The 20,678-nt window shown below is 40.4% G+C and overlaps 1 protein-coding gene across 1 annotated transcript in view; it reads left to right on the plus strand.

Annotated features, from left to right (window-relative positions):
* med14 (mediator complex subunit 14) overlaps window positions 1-20,678 on the plus strand; it is a 64,477-nt gene that overhangs the window by 39,271 nt on the left and 4,528 nt on the right. The window contains exons 20-28 of the mRNA XM_078559740.1: window positions 19-171; window positions 3,459-3,728; window positions 5,546-5,683; window positions 7,595-7,703; window positions 8,964-9,095; window positions 9,326-9,505; window positions 11,714-11,949; window positions 12,340-12,519; window positions 13,496-13,603. Of these exons, the coding sequence (XP_078415866.1) occupies window positions 19-171; window positions 3,459-3,728; window positions 5,546-5,683; window positions 7,595-7,703; window positions 8,964-9,095; window positions 9,326-9,505; window positions 11,714-11,949; window positions 12,340-12,519; window positions 13,496-13,603 (1,506 nt within the window). The remainder of the gene's footprint in view (window positions 1-18; window positions 172-3,458; window positions 3,729-5,545; window positions 5,684-7,594; window positions 7,704-8,963; window positions 9,096-9,325; window positions 9,506-11,713; window positions 11,950-12,339; window positions 12,520-13,495; window positions 13,604-20,678) is intronic.

A 20,678-nucleotide genomic window follows, 5' to 3' on the forward strand; every position in this document is an offset into this window, starting at 1 on the left:
AGGTGTTTTATATTCCAGACAACAATCCAGTGGAATCCCACTCATCAGCGATTCCACATTTCATTAGGAACAGTGGGTCCGAATTCTGGCTGTAGTAACTGCCACAACATCATACTCCATCAACTTCAAGAAATGTTTAACAAATCGCCAAATGTTGTTCAGTTACTGCAGGTACTTGCATAAGTTATGCTTTTTAATGAAATCTTGCTGAAATATCATGTTTCCAATTTTATAGAGGTGAGGAATGCTCCTGTAAAATACATGAAACCATATAAATTGAACCACAATTATCCATAATGGAGAGCACTAATTAAGCTATCTGGCATTAGACTGCATAAAGTACTGGGAGTTGATTGATGCTCATCAATCAGTACTCATCAATGACCCTTGCCAGGAATGCATTTTGTACCCATCCAATGAAAAGCACCTGGCAAATTCTTCTGCCTTATGGCCAGTTCCACGTTTTAGGTTTAAATCTGTCCTACATGATGTCAGAACATATTAAGATGATGATTTTATTTTGTTAAATTTCTAATTTTGAAAGATGTTAAAAGATTTGTTCCTGTGTTGGTTTGCAGAATTAGTAAACTGTTGAGATATTTTCTTGGGATTCGCACTGGAAGTTATCTTAGAAGAATTGAAACCTGAATGCCATAATTCTCAGAAAGTCACTGCTGAAGTTTATCTGCCACTGCATGATTCCTCCTCAGAAAGGAAGATAGAAACTAGAGTAGGCATTTAGCCTGTCCAGTCTGTTTTGCCATTCAAATGAGATTATGGCTGATCTGTGACCTAATTCCATATCCCTTAATACCTTTGGCTAACAGAAATCTGCCAATCTCTTTTAAAATTAACAGTTGATCTAGCATCAAACTACTGTTTGCTGAAGAGTGTTCCAAACTTCTTCCACCCTCTGTGTAGAAATGTTTCCAAACTTCACTCCTCGATATAAGCAAAATACTGCAGATGCTGAAAATCTGAAATAAAAAGAAAATGCTGAAATAGTTCAACAGATCTGGCAGCATCTGTGGAGGGAGAAACAGAGCTAATGTCTTGAGTCCTTATGACTCTTAAGAGCCATACGGATTTGAACGTTAGCCCGGTTTCTCTCTCCACAGGTGCTACCAGACCTGCTGAGTTTTTCCAGCATTTTCTGTTTTTATTTCACACCTTGATAGGTCTGGCATCAATTTTCAGGCTGTGTCCCCTAGTACTAGACTCCCCAATGAGAAGAAATAGTTTCCTCTACCTACCTTATCAGTTCCCCTAATATCTTGTAAACTTGGGTTAAGTAACCGCACATCCTTCTAAATTCTGGTAAATCTGTTTTGCACTCCCTCCAAGGCCAGTATATCGTTCCTAAGGCGTGCTGACAAAATATCAGTGGAAGTGGAGATGGTAGACATAATGGATGGGGTGAAAATTGATAGGAAGGATGTGCTGGAAAGGCTAGCTGTGCTTCGAGTGAATGAGTCGCCTGGTTTGATGGCTTATATCCCAGGTTGTTCAAGGGAGTGGGAATTGAAATAACAAAAGGGCTTGCGATGATCATCTTTTCTTTCCTAGATAAGGGGGATATACCAGAGGATAAGAAAGTGACAAATATGACACCCTTATTCAACAAGGGGTGCAAGGGCATTCCTAGTAACATAGGCTGGATAGTTTAACATCAGTGGTGGGTAAGGTTTTAGAAACAATAATCGGGGAAAAGATTATCAGGCACTTAGAGAAGTTTGAGTTAACTAAGGAGAACAAGGATCTGTAAAAGGTAGATTGTGTTTGACCTAATTGAAATTTTTGAAGCAACATCGAAGGATGATGAAGGGAATGCAGTGGATGTTATCTGTCTGGATTTTAAGAAAAAAGGTTGACAAAGGGGGATATGGAATTGAGTGGATTGCTCTACAGAGGGTTGAGTCTTTTTATGGGCCAATATGAACTGGACTCCCTTGACACTATCAGCAAAATAGCTGTGTGGAGTATCTTCCGGGATTTCACCAGGTATTACAGTATTGTCTTAAGTTGAAAACTCAACCTAAAAGTTCATTAGTGATATGTTGCTCCAGTCTGGCTTCCACCTCACGTTTTCTGTACCACTTTGGCCTAATTCACTTGTGTGTATAAACTGAACAACCAAAGTTCCTCATCACCATTTAAGTAGTTTGAACTCCAAATCCACTTTCCTTTTTGCCTATTTTTCTTAACTGGTCTGGTTCAATTTAAGCTTTCCAGTTTTGTGTGATCTGCATTCTTGTCTCAATCCTCTTTTTCTTGCTGTTTCTTTCCAAATTAACTAAGGCACATTACCAGGGTAGGGAAGATTGCACCATCAACATGGTTCCAAACTCTTCATGAGAATTTTCCCTATTCAAATGCATGTGGAACTTGAGCCAGTAAGGCAATGAGTTGCATTAATCTGGCTTCCAGCTCCAGTCTATGCCTAATGATGAATCTAGTACTTGTTTTGTTTTTTACTGGATCCCTGAAAGAATTGGGTGGTATACTTTAAGTTTGTTTTATATAAGGGTTTATCTAGTCATGTATTAAAAACAATGTCATAAAACAAGTGATTCGATATGAGGGGGGGAGGATCCACAGCAATTTTATACCATGTTCTGTGATAATTGAATCAGAGTAATTGATTTATGATTTTGTTGATTGTGTGCAAGTTTATTCGTGGTGTCAGCTGTGGCTCAGTTCACAGCACCCTCGCCTTTGAATCAGAGGGTTGTGGGTTCATGTCCCACTCCCGGAAACCAAGAACTGTGATTGTACTCGAAAGAGTTGCAATCTGTGACTGTTGATAACTCGAAAGAATTTTTTTATTCGTGGTACACATGTCCTACATCAGGTAACTACTTAGACAGCATTATAGTTAAGGTGCAAAATACAAGCCTTATTTACAAATTTTTTTTGTTTGTACATAAGGCAGTATGAAGTGTATATAATAGAGCTTGTGTTTTGAAATGGTTCCCCCTTCTGCCAATTTTCCCTTCCTTTTTCTGAAGATTTTAACTCCCTGCTGGGCTGTGGTGCTGTCAAGCCAGTTGTCTTTGAGTGCCTTCCCCAAGTGGCCTTTCTTCTTGGGTCTTTAATTTTAACAGTTCCAACCATGTCACAGTTGAACTTAATCCTGCTCACACCCATTGTGCACAAATGGACACTTCCAGCAGAAGTTGCAAGATGGCAACCAGTAGTGGGGACTCTGGGTGATTCATTTTTTCCCCCTACTTTCCTTAACTCATGATAGCTAGCAGTCACAACTGCTGACTTCAGCTAACTTGGCTCAGGCAGTGAATTAACTGGAGCCTTCCCGGTTTGCATACCTCAGTGACTTGCTGAGCCATAGGTAGAATATAAAATACAGGTATATGTTATGGTTGTGAATGCAAATAAACAGTTCAAATTCTGATTTTAACACATTTAAAATAAAAATAATCTTGTATATTTTTCCATAGATATTGTATGATACACAAGCACCGCTGAATGCTATTAATAAACTCCCAACAGTGCCAATGTTGGGTCTCACGCATCGAACGAATACTGCCTATCAGTGTTTTTCAATATTACCCCAGTCACCCACACACATCAGACTTGCTTTCCGTAACATGTACTGCATTGACATATACTGTCGAAGCCGAGGTGTTGTGGCTATACGTGATGGTGCCTACAGTCTTTTTGACAACAGTAAAATCGTGGAGGGATTCCATCCGGCTCCAGGCTTAAAGGTCTGTAATTGATTGGATTGCTAATTGGAACTAATTGGTAGTATTCTTTAGAAGTCTTTCATTAGGTTATTTAAACCTCCTTAATTTCCATTAACGCTATTTTGTGATACTATGTTCCCATCTATATAATGCAACAGAATTTGAGGTAGAAATTTCTAATAACATTGATAAATGATTGAATTACAATTAATACACACTAATATATGTAAACAGAAAATCCAATGTGTTTTTGTCATTATTGCTGCAGATGATATTGGGGCTGAAAAATACTTAAAATGACAACTAATTATGGGGAAAAATTTTTAATTCAATTTACTTGTCCATTATATACTCAAAAATGGTATACTTACAGAAATTTTAATCATCATTTTAATTGAGCTTGGACCAAAAGGAACTATGACAGACCAGGAATGCAGAGTAGCCAGTTGATGATATGATTTTCCGGGGGTCTGCAATTTTGGATCCAACTTTACGCAATATCAAAGTTATGACGCCCCCCGCCCCCACCCCCCCGTCTACTGTTTCAATAAAGTTGCACATCCATTCCCTATTAGTGACTTTGGAGGCTGATATGGCAGGACGAAGACATGATCCAGTAAATAATAAATTTAATGTTCATTTGAAAAAAATCAAACAAAGTTTCAATAAGTATGTCTTTTATAGTGTCAAATGGGAGAGGTCTTTAGAATTGAAAAATCACTCGCTCCTGACATGCCTTCTTCCTTAAGCACCCAGTTACTGTAGATGAGTGATACTAGGTAACATTGTTCCTCTTAATCTTCAGTTACAGAATAACATTGACAGAGGCCACAAAGCAGATCTTCTGCAGGCTATCTTTGTCAGGGTGGGGTGGGATTGGAAAATAAAACCCAGTTTCACTGACACTTAAAAAGGTCAGTTATAATGCCACAAGCTGTTCTAATGTTAGAAAAGTTAAAGCGACATCCTAAACAGAAACAGAAATACCTGGAAAAACTCAGCAGGTCTGGCAGCATTGGCGGAGAAGAGTATAGTTGACGTTTCGAGTCCTCATGACCCTTCAACAGAACTAAGTAAAATTAGGAAAGGGGTGAAATATACAAACACCAGGAGAGAAATGGAAAGCAATGAAGGTGAACAAGGCAAAAGAGAGATTCAAAAATCCTGACGGAGAGTAGAACAAAATTTCTTCAAGGTAGGCATTTCTTGAAGAGAAGTGGCAGTCAATTAAACACAGAGATAAAAACAAAAAACTGCGGATGCTGGAAATGCAAAACAAAAACAGAAACAGAAATACCTGGAAAAACTCAGCAGGTCTGGCAGCATCGGCGGAGAAATCCTAAACTTGGAGTGGAATAATTAAAACGTCCTAAGGAAGTCATGATAAATAAAAACAATCTGCAATGTAGTTCATTATGTGTGTACTTCATTCGATCTTTATTAGAAGTCTTTGAGTTTTTATTAAATGCCCTTTACAAAAAATAAATTCCTAAATTGGGTTTGGCTTGACCACAAAAATAATGTTGTTTGCTAGGTTTATGATTGGGCAGTTGGCAGCAAAGCTATTATGGCACATGTATGGTCATGTGAATACATCAAAATTGGTTAATAAAATAATCTAGCCACAAATTTATTCAAAAAAATTCTATCTTGAACTTGGCATCAATATCATTTCTTGTCAGCAGTGAGAGATGATAATCACTCATGAGGTTGACATAACCCAGTCATGATTTTGTTGATTGTGCATTAGCTTAAACATATTAGAAATCAGTATAATCTGTTGTGTTGGGGAATACTATGCAAAGGAATTGATTGGTTAAATTTTGATTACTTTCCAGACTTTCTTGAACATGTTTGTAGACAGCACCCAGGATGCACGTAGGCGGTCAGTGAATGAAGATGATAACCCACCGTCTCCTATTGGTGGGGACATGATAGAATCATTAATGTCGCAGCTTCAGTCACAGTCACAGCAGGTATTTGTGTGTTTTGAATTATGGAAGTATCTATATGTTAGGAACTATTGATATGTCATGGTTTCAAGTATCCTTTAGAAGTAGATTTATGAACAGGAGGTCAAAACAAATGGATCTGTTACAACAAAATGGTGATCGTCAGTATTGACTATACTGGTGACAAATGGCTCTAGTCAGGGCTGGTATTTTGATTGTGGATATGTTGTTTGTGTTTCCTTATAATTTAGTTTTTTCTTTGCTATTTTCTCTGCAAAGTCTCCCTGACTGATGGGTGGGGTGGTGGAAAACTCTGCTCTGCAATCAGCCAATAAGTGATGCGAGGAATCAACTAATCAAAATTAGTTTTCAAAATTGAGTTACAATTTCCATGGAAATCTTCATGCCCCTATAAACTTTCATATGTTTTTCATGGTCAAGGGGAAAGAAAAATTCCATAAGCAAAACGGTGGCTAGCTTTCTTGCTCTGCATGACATCAATAAAATAACATGTCAGTCGTGAGAGATGATAAATGACTCGAGGTTGACATAACTCAGTCACAGCTTTTTTGCTTGGACATTAGCTTGAAGCTATTTCTTAAAACTCAAGTTTTGGTTACTTTCCAGGCTGGCTGCTGATATATGAATATGAGTGGTTTAGGATAACGCCACTCGTGTGAGTTAAATACCAACCTAGTGATCATATCCTCCATGGTATAACACCAGTGGATCTATTGACATATACTATTTTCCCCTCAATATTCTGTCCTCATGGAGCCTCTGATATTTTTCCTGGAACACGGTTTCACAAATTCTGACAATATTCTGGTACCTGGCCTGAGTAACTGGTTGGCAATTAAGAATGGGTAGCCTAACTGATATTTATCTTGTCTCTCCGTTCCTGGCCAGAGGATAGTGCAACCAATTGTAGCACCACACTTGCTTTCCCACAGTGATAACTACCTAGGCACCATTTGGGGATTCAATCTGAGATCTTCTGGTCTGTGTTCCATCAAACGTGTTATTGGGAAAAAGGCAAAATACTGCAGATGCTGGAAATCTGAAACAAAAACAAAAAATACTGGAAGAACTCAGCAGGTCTAATTACATGTTCAAAATCCCAAAATGGGGCTTCAATCTATGACATTTTGATTCAGAGGCAAAAGCACTGAATCAGGTTGATACTTGGTTTACCTTCAAGTGTGACTTACCTTCAACAGCCTTATTCAGCAGCTTTAGTGTCCTGATAAGCATTTACTTCTTAACCACTAAAACAGATCGATTAACTGGTGATTTATTTCTAAAATAAAAGCAAAATACTGCAGATACTGGAAATCTGAAATAAAAAACAGAAAATGCTGGAAATAGTCAGATCTGGCAGCATCTGTGGAGAGAGAACCAGTTAACTTTTCAAGGTGACCATGTCTCTTCTTTGGAACCAGTCATTTACCTTGGTCATTTATCTCATTTGCTGCATGTAGATTAACTTTCCATTTGCCTATAGAACAACATTGGCTGCAGCTCAAAAGTAGCTAATTCACTGTGAAGTACTTTGGGATGTCCTAAGCATTTTTAAAGCACTATATAAATGCTTTCATTCACACAAGTGTGAGAAAGCCATGTAGATGTAAAAGGAGATTCCTGATAAGAGTGTCAATATTTCCACACCAATCACAGGTGGACTTTAAAAAGTGCTGAGGCTTCCTAGCAATACTAGGAAGAGGATGGGGAAGGAAGGATATGCCTTGATTGACCTGATCAAAGCTTCACAAGTTGTTTGTCCTTATTGTTCCAAGCATCAGCTACAGTTAGGTGTTGTTGGGCAGTCAGCATTGCACATATGATGTTCTTGTGGGTTTGCTGGTGCTTTTATCTCAAAAAGAAATGGTAACCTCTTACTTACCTTGAAACCATATGCAAATTTGTTTATCTCAGCCTTTCACCAAATCTGGTGCAGCAGTAACCTATCCTCTGACATCACCACCTACATCCTATCATAATACGGTGACTCCATCACCACAAATGATGCCTACACAATCACCTGGTAAGTGATGAATGTATCTTATAAATGTTTTAATTCTAAATACCAAAGCTTATGAATACAGGGCACTTGAACTGTTAAACATTTACTTTTGTACCAACTTAAGTCACCGCCTTCAGATGGGGAAAATGGTCTGGAATTTGCATTCAGCTGCAAATGAAGAGCTGTTGCTGTTCCTTGCACTTACAGCTGCCCACAGACTTCTCATGGGCTTTTGAGTAGTGACTTATGGTCATCTGGAGTCTGATGCAGTGCAACATCCTCTACAGGGGTTCTAGGAGAATAGGGCATGCGACAGTGTATCTCTTCAACTAATCAGATTGAAGAATCCTTGCTGAGGCACACAGATTCTAAACCAGGAAATGTATGTTAGAATGTTTAATTCAATGTAAAAGCATGTTTAGAAAATGAAATGGAGAGGGGAAAAATAGGATTATGAGAGAGTTATAAAATAAAAAAGTTTCTAAAAATAAACTTTTTAATTATTTTAGGTCATCTTCATTAAAATCTGAAGGAATGATACCCCACGTTTGTAAAAGTAAAGTAAATTTTCAGTGCCAGAGAGGTTGTTTAGTAGTAATTGAGATTTATCATGGTGTAAAAAATTCACCTATTCTTGAATGAATAAGCCTTATTTTTTTCTGGCATATTTAGTGGATAAGTACAGCAACTTCAGCCCTTCACACGTTTTAATGCTGAGTCACCCGGCAAGATACTATTGTAGCAGAATTTGTGGAAGAGCAGGGCCTCTTCTTCTTGGGCAGTGCCTTGGGATCAAGGATGACTTGTTTTCACTCTGATTCAATAGGCTTTGAAATGGCTGCTAAGTCAACCTCACGATCTACAGGCTCTGCCACATGCAAAGCAGGTGGTACTTGAATGGTTCGACTTCATCTCTGCACATTCCTAATGAAGTCTGTCGATGTGTTCAGTGCCATTCTGAATGAGCCTTCTCAATTTTGGTCAGTCAAACCAGGGTCTCCCATGAGTCAGTGGGTATGTTTGACCCCTTGTGATATGCTTTGGACAAGGAGTTGACAATGATCTGAGTGAGCCCACACAAGTGTTATCTGCATACTGAAGCTCTATGACTGAGTCACTTGGCACAATACTATTATAGCAAAACTTGTGGAGGAGCACAGTAACTGGCCAGCAATTTACTGATTTATGCCTTTAACTGTGGATGAAATTTGCAGTCTAAAGATAAACAAGATGGTAAATTGTCAGCAGTGCACAAAATTCATCTAATGCTATTTTGTACAGGGAGTTTACATCCGGCAAATTCCCCAAGTGGGGCAATACGAGCCCCATCACCAGCATCATTTGTACCCTCTCCATCTCCATCTTCCCTTGGAATTTCAATGGGACAGACACCAAACTTTGCAAGTCCACATGGTGAGTTCTTCTGCTTATTTGACTAAAATTAATCACTGCGTGTTTTAATTTTTTGAGGAATGTTGCCTCAATGCACCTTTCTTCAACTATGTAGATGAGGGAATGCCAAAATTTGCTGTTGTGGTTTGGTGATGAACCAACTGAATTGAGACATATTGCAGAGGGCATGAATCTGGCTTGGTGAAGGTGGAAGAGTGTAAATTATAATATGCGGATTGCTTTTTGTTTAGGCACAATTGACCCAAGCTCTCCTTATACAATGATGTCACCCAGTCAGCGTCCTGGAAACTGGCCTGGATCTCCACAGTTGCCTGGGCCACCTTTAGCACGCATTCCTGGAATGTCACCAGCAAATCCATCCTTACACTCGCCAATCCCAGATGTATCTCACTCCCCTCGAGCTGGAACAAGTAGGTTTCAACAGCTATTGTTTTATTTTCAAATTGTATTCCATTTTTGCAAAAAAAAAGGATTCTTTTGAGGTAACCTAATTGTTTGAGTGGATAGAAATGCAGGTTTAATTTTAATACACCCCCTTTCTCCCACAATATTTCAATTTCACAGTAGCTTCCAGAAGAATGATAAGAGTGCCACATATTCATGTAGTAAGCACTGAAGAAAAGAAAGGAGTACTGTCTGCATTCACAATAATGCCTTTTTTCAACAGATGAAAACCCACCCTAGGCATTTTTTTGTTCGCATTAGTTCACCTGAAAAGATTGTTGGAACCTTATATAGTTCTTTATTGTAAGCTCACACACATATATAGTACCTTTAACAAAATAAAACATCCCAGGGGGCTTCACAGAAATGTTATAAAGCAAAATATGAAACTGAACTGATGAAGCGATATTAGGGCAGATGACCAAAAGCTTGGTGGAAGTGGTTTTAAGGAGCATCTTAAAGGAAGGAGAGTTAGAGAGGTTTAGGGAAGAAATTCCAGAATTTAGGGCCTAGGCAGCTGAAGATGCAGCCACCAATGATGGAACAATTAATCTGGGATGCTCAGGGGGAAGAATTACATGCACTGGGAGGGTTATGGGGTTGGGGAGTGGGGAGATTACCGATTTATGGACGGGGCAGATTTGAAAACAGGGATGGGAATTTTTGTTTGACTGGGAGCCCACGTAGGTCAGCAAGCATAAGGGTGATAGGTGAATGGGGTGGTGCCAGGTAGGACTCGGGCAGTAGGAAATTAGCCGATACTAATCAGTGGAAAAACAGATTAAATTGTCTCTTGGTGGCATCCTAATATCAGAATAATGAAGGCTTCTAAATCTGCCCTGGTCATAAGCAGTTGTCAGTGCTCGGATTATTGGATAAAGTGCCTTCTGAGGTGGGGCAGGTGATGACAGTTTCTATCATGCAAAGGAAAGCTGACATGACCACTTTATATCTGTCAACTTATATTGGAATACAGCTGGTAGATTTGCAGTCTGAATCATCCTCTAATTGTTCCCTTCAAACTGGAAGAGGATAGGCAATTGACAAGAAACTTTTGTGGTGCAAAGGTAGAGATAAGAATGCAAGACAGAAAAACGAGAGAGGAGCAACATAAGTGCCCATAAGAGAAAATCTGAACTTCTGAATTGCAACTCAAGATTGGAGCTTAATTTTGCAGCATTTTGGTGTGTAGAAAGATGACTATCCAATTAAGGATGATACCTGCCCTCAGTACTACTTCTTACTAACCTGAAGCTGCAGAAGCCTAAAATTGGGTTGTCCACCTCCATTAGCAGAAACAGAATATTTGAAGTCAAAAGAGATAAAGGGTAATTTTATAAATTCTTTTAAGTTACTCAACTTGACTATAATAACTAGAATCTGCACAATTATGAAACTTGACACTGTGGTTATAAAATTAGCAGCCTGCAATAAGACAAAATAATTACATGAACATGTTGGTACTTCAGCTTCTTTGGACATTTACTCCACGAGATAATGTAGATCAAAATATACTTCAAATTCAAATATTACAACATCTTGCTGTGGCGTACATTGGTAAAATAACGATCCTTTAAATAAAAGGAAATAAAACTCAAACAAAATTCAGAAATGTAGTAAAGAAAGTACCTGACTTTTATTTTAAAAGATTAATTAATCATAGCACTAAGTATTGTACTGTAAGTAAAGGAAAATACTTTGTAGCATGAGCAATTGTTAACTGTTTTTGGTCAAATTAATTTTCACAAGTTGATCTTTGATTCTAATATTTGATGTCAGCTGAATTTATTTCTGTATACATTGAATACATCTTTCTATAAGAGGGTGGGACAGTCATTAAGCATAAACTCCTCCATGACTGCATCAATACTAATCTATGTACATACAACATAAGATACTAATCCAGCAGGGTGAGGTTGGGAGCGAAAAGGTATCTTTCCCTCACCACATTTATTCCATCTCTGCTATCTTTTTGTCCCTAAAATGCTGCCTTTCAGTGTTTGTTGAGAGTGAAATATCACCAGAATTAGCAAGGTTGGGAGGCCAGTAACTGTAGAATTCAAACTTGTAACATTGTAGTTGGTGGATAAGCACTACTTGGCAACTTTCAGTAAAAGGCCAGTTTAGTGTAAATAGACAACTGTATATAACATGTTGCCTTTTTTTTATTTTAGGCTCCCAAATAATGCCGACCAACATGCCCCCTCCTCGTACACTACCTCAGCGTTCGTGGGCTGCATCAATACCCACCATCTTGACTCATAATGCCTTGCACATTCTACTTTGTCCATCACCAACACCAGGTCTTGTCCCAGGATTGGCTGGTAGTTATCTGTGTTCCCCGCTAGAACGATTTTTAGGATCTGTTATGATGAGACGACATCTACAGAGGATCATACAACAGGAACCGGTAGGAGAAATGATGATATTCCCCAGTAAAAACAACAAATACAGCAAATACACACCAGGCCCATCAACTACGGTGGGCAGTTGTGTGGCGGGGGGAATAAAAAAATGAATTAATGTTTTGGATATTTTTGTTTCAAATTCCCACCATATGCATTTTTTCCTGTTCATCAATTCTAAATTTCCTTATATCAAAGTTAGAGAAATTGTGGAAGTGTATTATCTTCATCAGAACTTTTCAAAGCTAATTTTATTGTATTCTTAGAACTAGTATAAAATATAATTGTAGCAATTCTAATCCTAACATTGGATGCAATTTCCAGAAAATGTAGTTATGATTTCTTGATCAGATTTTAAAACAGGCTTTTAATTATATTTTCTGTCTGATTGTTAGCTGCAGCTTATAAACTCCAATGAACCTGGTGTGATCATGTTTAAGACTGAAGCATTGAAGTGTCGAGTAGCATTGAACCCACAAACGTATCAAACTTTGCAGTTCAAAGTAACACCTGAAACACCAGACCCATGGACACAAGAAGAACTACAAGTTTTAGAAAAGTTCTTTGAAACGAGAGTAAGTATGATACAGTGATGCAATTTATGTTATAAAATTATCTATTGGCCAACTAAAGGCCTTATTAAAGAAGAACAGTCCAGATGACAAGTAGTTGCATGCATCTCTAAATATTGGCCTGGATCCCTCGAGGAGTGGCAATCATCGAGTGGATTATCATTCCACTCGAACGTTCCCTGACTCAATGCTGCTCCACATTTCTTCCGGGACCTTCCAAGCCCAGCTTTCCTAGAAATGCGGAGCACAGTGTCCATCAGAGCTTCATTGCAGCAGAGTAGAGTCAGTGGGGGAAGACAGGACACACCTTTTTTATGGCACTAACTGCCATGTGGTAAGTTTAAAGTTTCAGTTTGAATGTTAGTGAATGGGCAGGGTGGTTAGGCAGGTGAGGCAAGTGGATAGGTTGGGTGAGGTGGATAGGTATAGGGGGTAGGTGGGTGGTGTGGCTGGCACGGTGAGGTGGTAGTTGGTTTTGGTGGGTGGTCGGACTGGGTCATTGGAGTAGTTCGGAGGTCAGCATCAATGATTGGGTAGGGGTTTCAGTTCTGTAGTTACCTAGGAGTTAGACTAGGTTTTAATTATCTAATGTTTCCTGGGTAACTATTCAAATGACTACGTCAGAACAGTCCTCTCTGACTCTAACTCGGAGACATTCGCATGGGGTCCAGGGGAGCAGGGGAATTGCCAATCAGACGTTGAAACCTCTCAGGCAATTCCCATGGTCCGGAGACCGGAAGATTTGGGCCGTTGCCATGAACTTATAGTATTGTTATATTTGCTCCTTGAAAAAGCTGATTAAATAATTGGTGCTTATTTTTAGTGTTGTTAAAAAACATTTTCCATACATACAGTCCCAAACAGTAAAATCATATATAGAACCTCCTATTTCTATCATTTAACATGGTTACATTTATTATCCTTCTAAAGCCATACAGTAATAGAATTAATTGCTTACCTTTTTTTATTGTTTGGTAAGGTTGCTGGTCCCCCATTTAAAGCCAATACACTAAATGCCTTTGCTAAGCTACTGGGAGCTCCCACACACATTCTCAGGGATTGTGTGCGCATCATGAAATTGGAACTGGTAAGTGACCTGCATTGCAGGGGTTTTGGGGGGCAGGGGGAGTGGTGGTGGGATGAAACTGGGTGATTATGTGCTTGTAATTTTTCTGGCCCTGCTCTAAATCTCCTCGAACAGTAACAACTTGTATTTATATAACACTTTAACATCATAAAACGTCCCAAGACGTCTTCAAAGGAGCATTATTAAATAAAATACGACACTGAGCCATGTAAGGGATATTAGGTCAGATGACCAAAAGCTTGCTCAAAGAGGTAGGGTTTAAGGAGTTTCTTAAAGGTGAAATGAGGAAACAGAGTTGGATGGAGTGTATTTCAGAGCTTAGGGCCTAGACAACTGAAGGCACGGCCAGCAGTGTTGAACCAATTAAAACTGGGAATTGTCAAGAGGCTAGAATTATAGGAGTGCAGATATCTCTGAGGATTGTGGATATTTCAGAGATAGGGAGAGGGAGACCGTGGAGGGATTTGACAACAAGGGTGAAAATTTTAAAAACAAGACGTTGATTGCCAGGGAATCAAGGTAGGTCAGCGAGCACATGGGGTGTTAGGTGAATGGGGCTCGGTGTGAGTTAAGACACGGAAGCAGAGTTTTGGATGATTTCAAGTTTTCGGAAGGTGGAACATGGGAGACCAGCCAGCAATGTATTGGAGTAGTCGAGTCTGGAGGTAACAAAGGTATGAATGAAGGTTTCAGCAGCAGATGAGCTGAGACAGGTGGGAAGTCGGGTGATGGTATGGAGGGGGAAAAGGCAGTCTTAGTGATGGCATTAATATGAGTTGTAAGTTCATGTCGGGTGAAATGTGACACCAAGATTGCGAACAGACTGGTTTAATCTCAGTCTTATTGCCAGGGAAGGAGATGGTGTTGTAGCTAGGGAATGTAGTTGGGAGCGGGGACTGAAAACAATGGCTTGAGCCTTCCCAATATTTAATTATAGGAAATTTTTTCTCATTTAGTACTGGATGTCAGATAATCAATCTGATAATTTAACCACAGTGGCAGAGTTGAGAGAAGCGTCAGTGAGGTACAGCTGGGTGTCATCAGCACACATGAAAACTAACGCTGTGCTTTCAGATGATGTCACTAAGGGGCAGCATGTAGATAAGAAATAGAAGGGGGCGAGGGTAGGTCCTTGGAGGAACACCTGATGTAAAGGTATGGGAGCAGGAAAAGAAACCATTTCAACATTAGAACATAAGAAATAGGAGTAGGCCATTCAACCCCTTGGAGCCCGCTCTGCCATTCAATGAGATTGTGGCTGATCTTCTACTTCAACACCATTCTCCTACACTATCCCCGTATCCCTTGATATATTTAATATGTAGAAATCAATCGCTCTCAGTCTTGAACATACTCAACGACTGAGCCTCCACAGTCCTTAGGGCCAAAGAATTCCAAAGATTCACCACCCTCTGAGTGAAGACATTCCTCCTAATCTCAGTCCTATTTCTGAGCCTGTGTTCCCTGGTTCTAGACCCACTCCCTCAGCTAGGGAAACATCCTGCATCTACCCTGTTGAGCCCTGTAAGAATTTTGTATGTTTGAATGGGATCACTCCTCATTGTTCTGAATTCCAGAGAATAAAGGTCCAGTCTATTTAATCTTTCCTCTTAGGACAATAGCTCCATCCCAGGAATTAATGTAGTGAACCTTTGTTGCACTCCATCTATGGTAAGTATTTCTTTCCTTGGGTAAGGGGACCAAAACTGCACACAATACTCCAGATGCGGTCTCACCAGGGCTCTATATAATTGCAGTAAGACATCTTTACTCCAATACTCAAATCCTCTTGTAATAAAGGCCAACATGCCATTGCCTTCTTAGTTGCTTGCAGTACTGCATGTTAGCTTTCAGTGACTCATAAACAAGGACACCCTAGTCCCTTTAAGGTTCAACACTTCCCAGCCTCTCACCATTTAAGAAATACTCTGTATTTCTGTTTTTCCTACCAAAGTGGATGACCTCACATTTCTCCACATTGTATTCTACCTGCCAATTTTTTGCCCACTCGTTTAGCCTCTCGAAATTCCCTTGAAGCATCTTTGCATCCTCCTCACAACTCGCACTTTGACCTAGTTTTGTGTCATCAGCAGACTTGGAAATATTACATTTAATCCCCACATTCAAATCATTGATATAGATTGTGAATAGCTGGGGCCCAAGCACTACTGCTTGTGATACTCCACTAGTCACAGCCTGCCAACCTGAAAATTACCCATTTATTCCTATTCTCTGTCTGTTAACCAGTTCTCAACCCATGCCAGAATATTACCCCCAATCCCATGTGCTCTAATTCTGTTTACTAACCTCTTGTGTGGACCTTATCAAAAGCTTTCTGAAAATCTAAAAATACCACATCCACTGGTTACCCCTTATCTATTGTGCTATTCACATCCTCAAAAAATTCCCAACAGGTTTGTTGAACATGATTTCCCTTTCATAAATCCATGTTGACTCTGCCCAATCCCACCATTATTTTAAAAGTGTCCTGCTATCACATCCTTTATTATAGATGCTAGCGTTTTCCCTACTAATGATGTCAGGCTAACAGGTCTGTAGTTCCCTGTTTCTCTCTCCCTCCTTTCTTAAATAGTGGGGTTGCATTTGTCACCATCCAATCTGAAGAAATTTTTCATAGTCTATAGAATTTTGAAAGATTACCACCATTGCATCTACTGGGTGGAATAACACACAGGGCAGACAGCACCCAAACTGCCACTAACCCCGCCTCCCCACCATAACCCATGTCGGCAAGAAGCCAAAATGCTCCACGCCAACCCGCCATGCAGCCATAAAGTGCTGCTGAGCTAATTAACAAGGGCTGCATGGGATTTACACCCCTCAGTCAGATTGGCCAGCAGCACCAGGAGGGTGTCAGTGGCAGCTGCTGGGACTACAGGAAAAGAGGAAGATCAAGGCCCTTAGATCCCCAGAGCAGGTAAGCCCAGGGTCTCAGGCCAGGAAGATTTGGGTAGGTTAGGTAGATGAGTACAGTAGGGAGGGGAGGGGGTGGGTTTAAGTAGCAGGGAGGAAAGAAGGGGTTGTTTGACCAAAGGGGACTGCCCTGTGATCGGCCAAGGGCAGCCACCGAAGAGCGCCCCCTGCCCCCACCCCGCCGCTGCTTTCATTCTCGCCCTTTAAAGATCAAAGTTTTAAAAACTGGGCTCCTTGCTCCCATCTGGCTGCCCACACCAAATGTTTTATGGTGTGGCTGCATCTTATCAGGGTCAATTGGCTTGATAACAAGCCTAATTGATCCTTAATTGTTTGTTTATTATAGGGCAGAGTTTGGGGGTGTGTGAGTAGGTGATGGGATGGGTGCCCCCCCCCCCCCCCCCCCCCCCCCAACGGGGAACACACCCATCAGGGACGTATAAAATTTAGCCCAATATCTCTGCAGCCACCTCTTTTAACACACTGGCATATAGATCATCAGGTCCAGGGGATTTATCTTCTTTAAGTCTCATTAATTTCTCCAGTACTTTATTTTTACGATATACATCCTGCAGTTCCTCATTTACACTAGCCCTTTGATTCTCCATTATTTCTAGAAGGTTTTTAGTATTTTCCTCCATGAAGACAGACATGAAGTATCTGTTTAGTTTCTCTGCCATTTCCTTATTCCCCATTTTAATTCTCCTGGCTGTGCCGGTAATGGACCCAGATTTGTTTTTGCTAATCTTTTCCTTTTTACATACCTGTGGAAATTTTTACAGTCTGTTTTTAGCTTTCTTGATAGCTTACTCTCATATTCTGTTTTCCCTTTCTTAATTCTTTTCTTAGCCCTCCTTTGCAGAATTCTAAAATACTCCCAATTCTCAGGCTTACCAATTTTTGGGTAACTTTATATGCCTCTTGCTTTGATCTAATGCAGTCCTTGATTTCTTTTGTTGGTCACTGTTGGAACATTTTCCTTGCTGGATTTTTGTGCACTAAAGGAATGTATTTTTGTTGTAAACTATGTATTAGTTCTTCAAATGTTAGCCATTGCCTGTCAACCGTCATACCTTTTAATGTAGTTTCCCAATCTACCAAATTCAATTTGCCCCTCATACCCTCATAGTTTCCTTTGTTAGATTGAAGATCCTAGTCTCTGATTGAACTACGTCACTTTCGAGCTTAATGTAAAATTTTATATTATGGTCACTCTTTCCCGAAGGCTCCTTTAGAACAAGATTATTAATTAGCCCTTTTTAATTGAACAATACTGGATCTAAAATAGCCCATTCCCTAGTTATTTCCTCAACGTACTGCTCTAGAAAACCATCTTGCAGACATTGCAAAAATTCATCCTACTCAACATTAGTACTAATTAGGTTTACCCATTCTAGATGTAGATTGAAACCCCCCACGATTACTATATTACCCTTGTTACGTGCACCTCTAATTTCCTGATGTATACTGTGATTTACCACTGCTGTTTGGTGGCCTATAAACAACTCCCACCAACGTTTCTGCCCTTGCTGTTTCTTAGTTTCTTCAAAACTGATTCTACATCTTGATCTTTAGAACTAAAGTCACCTCTCACTACAGTACTAATGCCCTCTTTAAATAACAGAGCTACCCCACTACCTTTTCCCAGCCTCCTGTCCATCCTGAATGTCATATACCCGTGGATATTCAGGTCCCAGGCTATCAGGTCATACATATGAATTTCTATTTCAGCTGACAATTCGTCTTTTTTATTGCGAATGCTGTGGGCATTCAGATACAGAGCCCTTAATTCAGTGTTTTACTGTTTTTGTAAACTCTGGCCCTATCTGCTTCCAGCCACACTCCGATGATCATCACCTTTATTGCTACCTTGATCTATTGCCTTGTCATTTTCCCTTTAATTTACTCAGTCTTCCCCTGTGAGATCCCTTTACCCCCCTAGCTAACTTAAAGCCCTCTCTATTTCCCTAGTTATGTGACTTGCTAGAACACTGGCCCCAGCACGGTTCACCTGTAGACCATTCTAACGGTACAGCTCCCACTTTCCCCAGTACTGGTGTTGGTGCCCCATGAATCGAAACCCATTTCTCTCACGCCCCTCTTTGAGCCATGCATTCATCTCGCTAATCTTATTTACCTGATGCCAATTTGCACATGGCTGAGGTAATAATCCAGATATTATAGCCTTTGAGGTTCTGCTATTTAATTTAGTGCCTAAGTTCCTCATATTCTCCTTCTAGAATCTCTTTCCTAGTCTTATTTACATTGTTGATACCTACATAGGCCACGACCACTGGATCCTCCCCCTCCCATTGCAAGTTCCTCTCCAGCCTTAAGCAAATATCCCAAACCCTGGCATCGGGCAGGCAACACAGCTGTCTGGATTCTCACACTCAACTGCAGAGAACAATATCTATCTCCCTGACGATATTGTCTCACTACCACATTCCTCTTCGCTTCCCCCACTTGAATGGCATCCTTCACCATAGTGCCATGGTCAGTCCACTCATCCATCTTGCAATCCTTCTCCTCATCCACACAGCTATCAAGCACCTCTTACTTGTTGGACAAAGTCAGGGGCTGAGGCTCCTCCATTACTACGTGCTAGTTCCCCTTACCTGCCTGACTCACAGTCTCATCCTCCAGTCCCCGACCACTGAACAACTCTGCCTGACCTAAAGGGAGTGACTGCCTCCTGGAACAAAATGTCCTGGGAACTCCCCCTTTCTGATGCCCTGCAATGTCTGCAACTAAGACACCAGCTCAGAGCCAAAGTTGCCTAAGTTACAGACTCTTACTGCAGAAATGGCTGTCAGGGATTGCAGTGCATTCCACAGATTCTCACATGCTGCAGTCACGGCATACCACCAGCCCTGGCATTTCTATCCAACCTTATTTATTTAATTAGTCAATTAGTTAATTATTTACACAGCTAAGGTAATAGAAAGTTGCACTCACCTAACTTGGAGACTTGGAAGGAAACTCACCAACTACTGGAGGCTGAAAAAAATTAGAACTTGTGCACTGAACCTGAACCAAATTCCCAACTCCTCACACAATCTGCAAGTGATGCTTATGTAATCGGAGCCATAGTTAAGTGAGAGCAGTCCACCCAGCGGTACAACCGTGTCAAAGGCCGCAGGCAGGTCAGGAATGATTACCTTTGTCATAGTCACAAAGGATGTCTTTTGTGACCTTGATAAGATCTGTTTCGGTACTGTGGCAGGGCGGAAGCATGATTGGATTCAAACAGGATTTGGGAGGTCACAGCACGTTCAAGTACTTTGGGGAAGAGGTTGGAAATGGAATGGTAGTTTGCAAAGGACAATAGAGTCAAGGGTTGCTTTTTTGAGCAGAAGGGTAATGATGGCAGATTTAAAGGAGAGAGAGAGACGACACCTTAAGAGAGAACCGTTGAGAGAGAACAATATTGACTAATTTCAGGAACAGGAGGGCAAGTTGGGTGATCAGTTTAGTGGGAATAGGATCAAGGGAGCAGGAGATGACTCTCATGGACAAGATGAGCTTTGAGAGGGCATAAGGAGGTATAGGAGAAAAACCAGAGAAAGATGCAAGTTTAAGGCAAGGGAGAGCATTAGAGGAAGTTTGACCAGGTGGGCTAGTGGAAAGGAGGGACATGACAGAGGCAACTGATTGGATGGTCTCTATCTTGGTAACAAAGAAACCCATGAATTCCCACACTTATTATTGGAGGTGATGGTGGAGGGGAGAGGGGTTGAAGACGATTTGCAGTAAAGAAAATAAGTTGGTAGTTATCTTTGCATTCCAGGATGACCCTGGAATGTTAAGCAGTTTTAGCAGATGTGACCATGACCCGATAATGTTATAAGTGATCCAGCCATTTCTGGCATTGAATGGCTAAGCCAGTAGTCCACCATATCCTTTCAAGTTTTCAACTTTGGACTTAAGAAAGGGGAGATGTGGCCATACTGGGAGGAATGGCCAGGGTGAGAGTAAATAATGATTTTATTGGGGATTAGGGCATCAAAGGTGGAGAGGTGAGGGTGTGGATGAGCAAATCAGTAGCTGTAGAAATGTTTTGTGGTGAACAGAGGGGCAAAGGCTAAACAATCGGCATTTTGAAAGTGAAGTTGTAAATCAGTTGGGGGATAGATTTTTT

The sequence above is a fragment of the Cetorhinus maximus genome, chromosome 16 (assembly GCF_964194155.1).
Source record: "Cetorhinus maximus chromosome 16, sCetMax3.hap1.1, whole genome shotgun sequence".
NCBI classification, from domain to species: domain Eukaryota; kingdom Metazoa; phylum Chordata; class Chondrichthyes; order Lamniformes; family Cetorhinidae; genus Cetorhinus; species Cetorhinus maximus.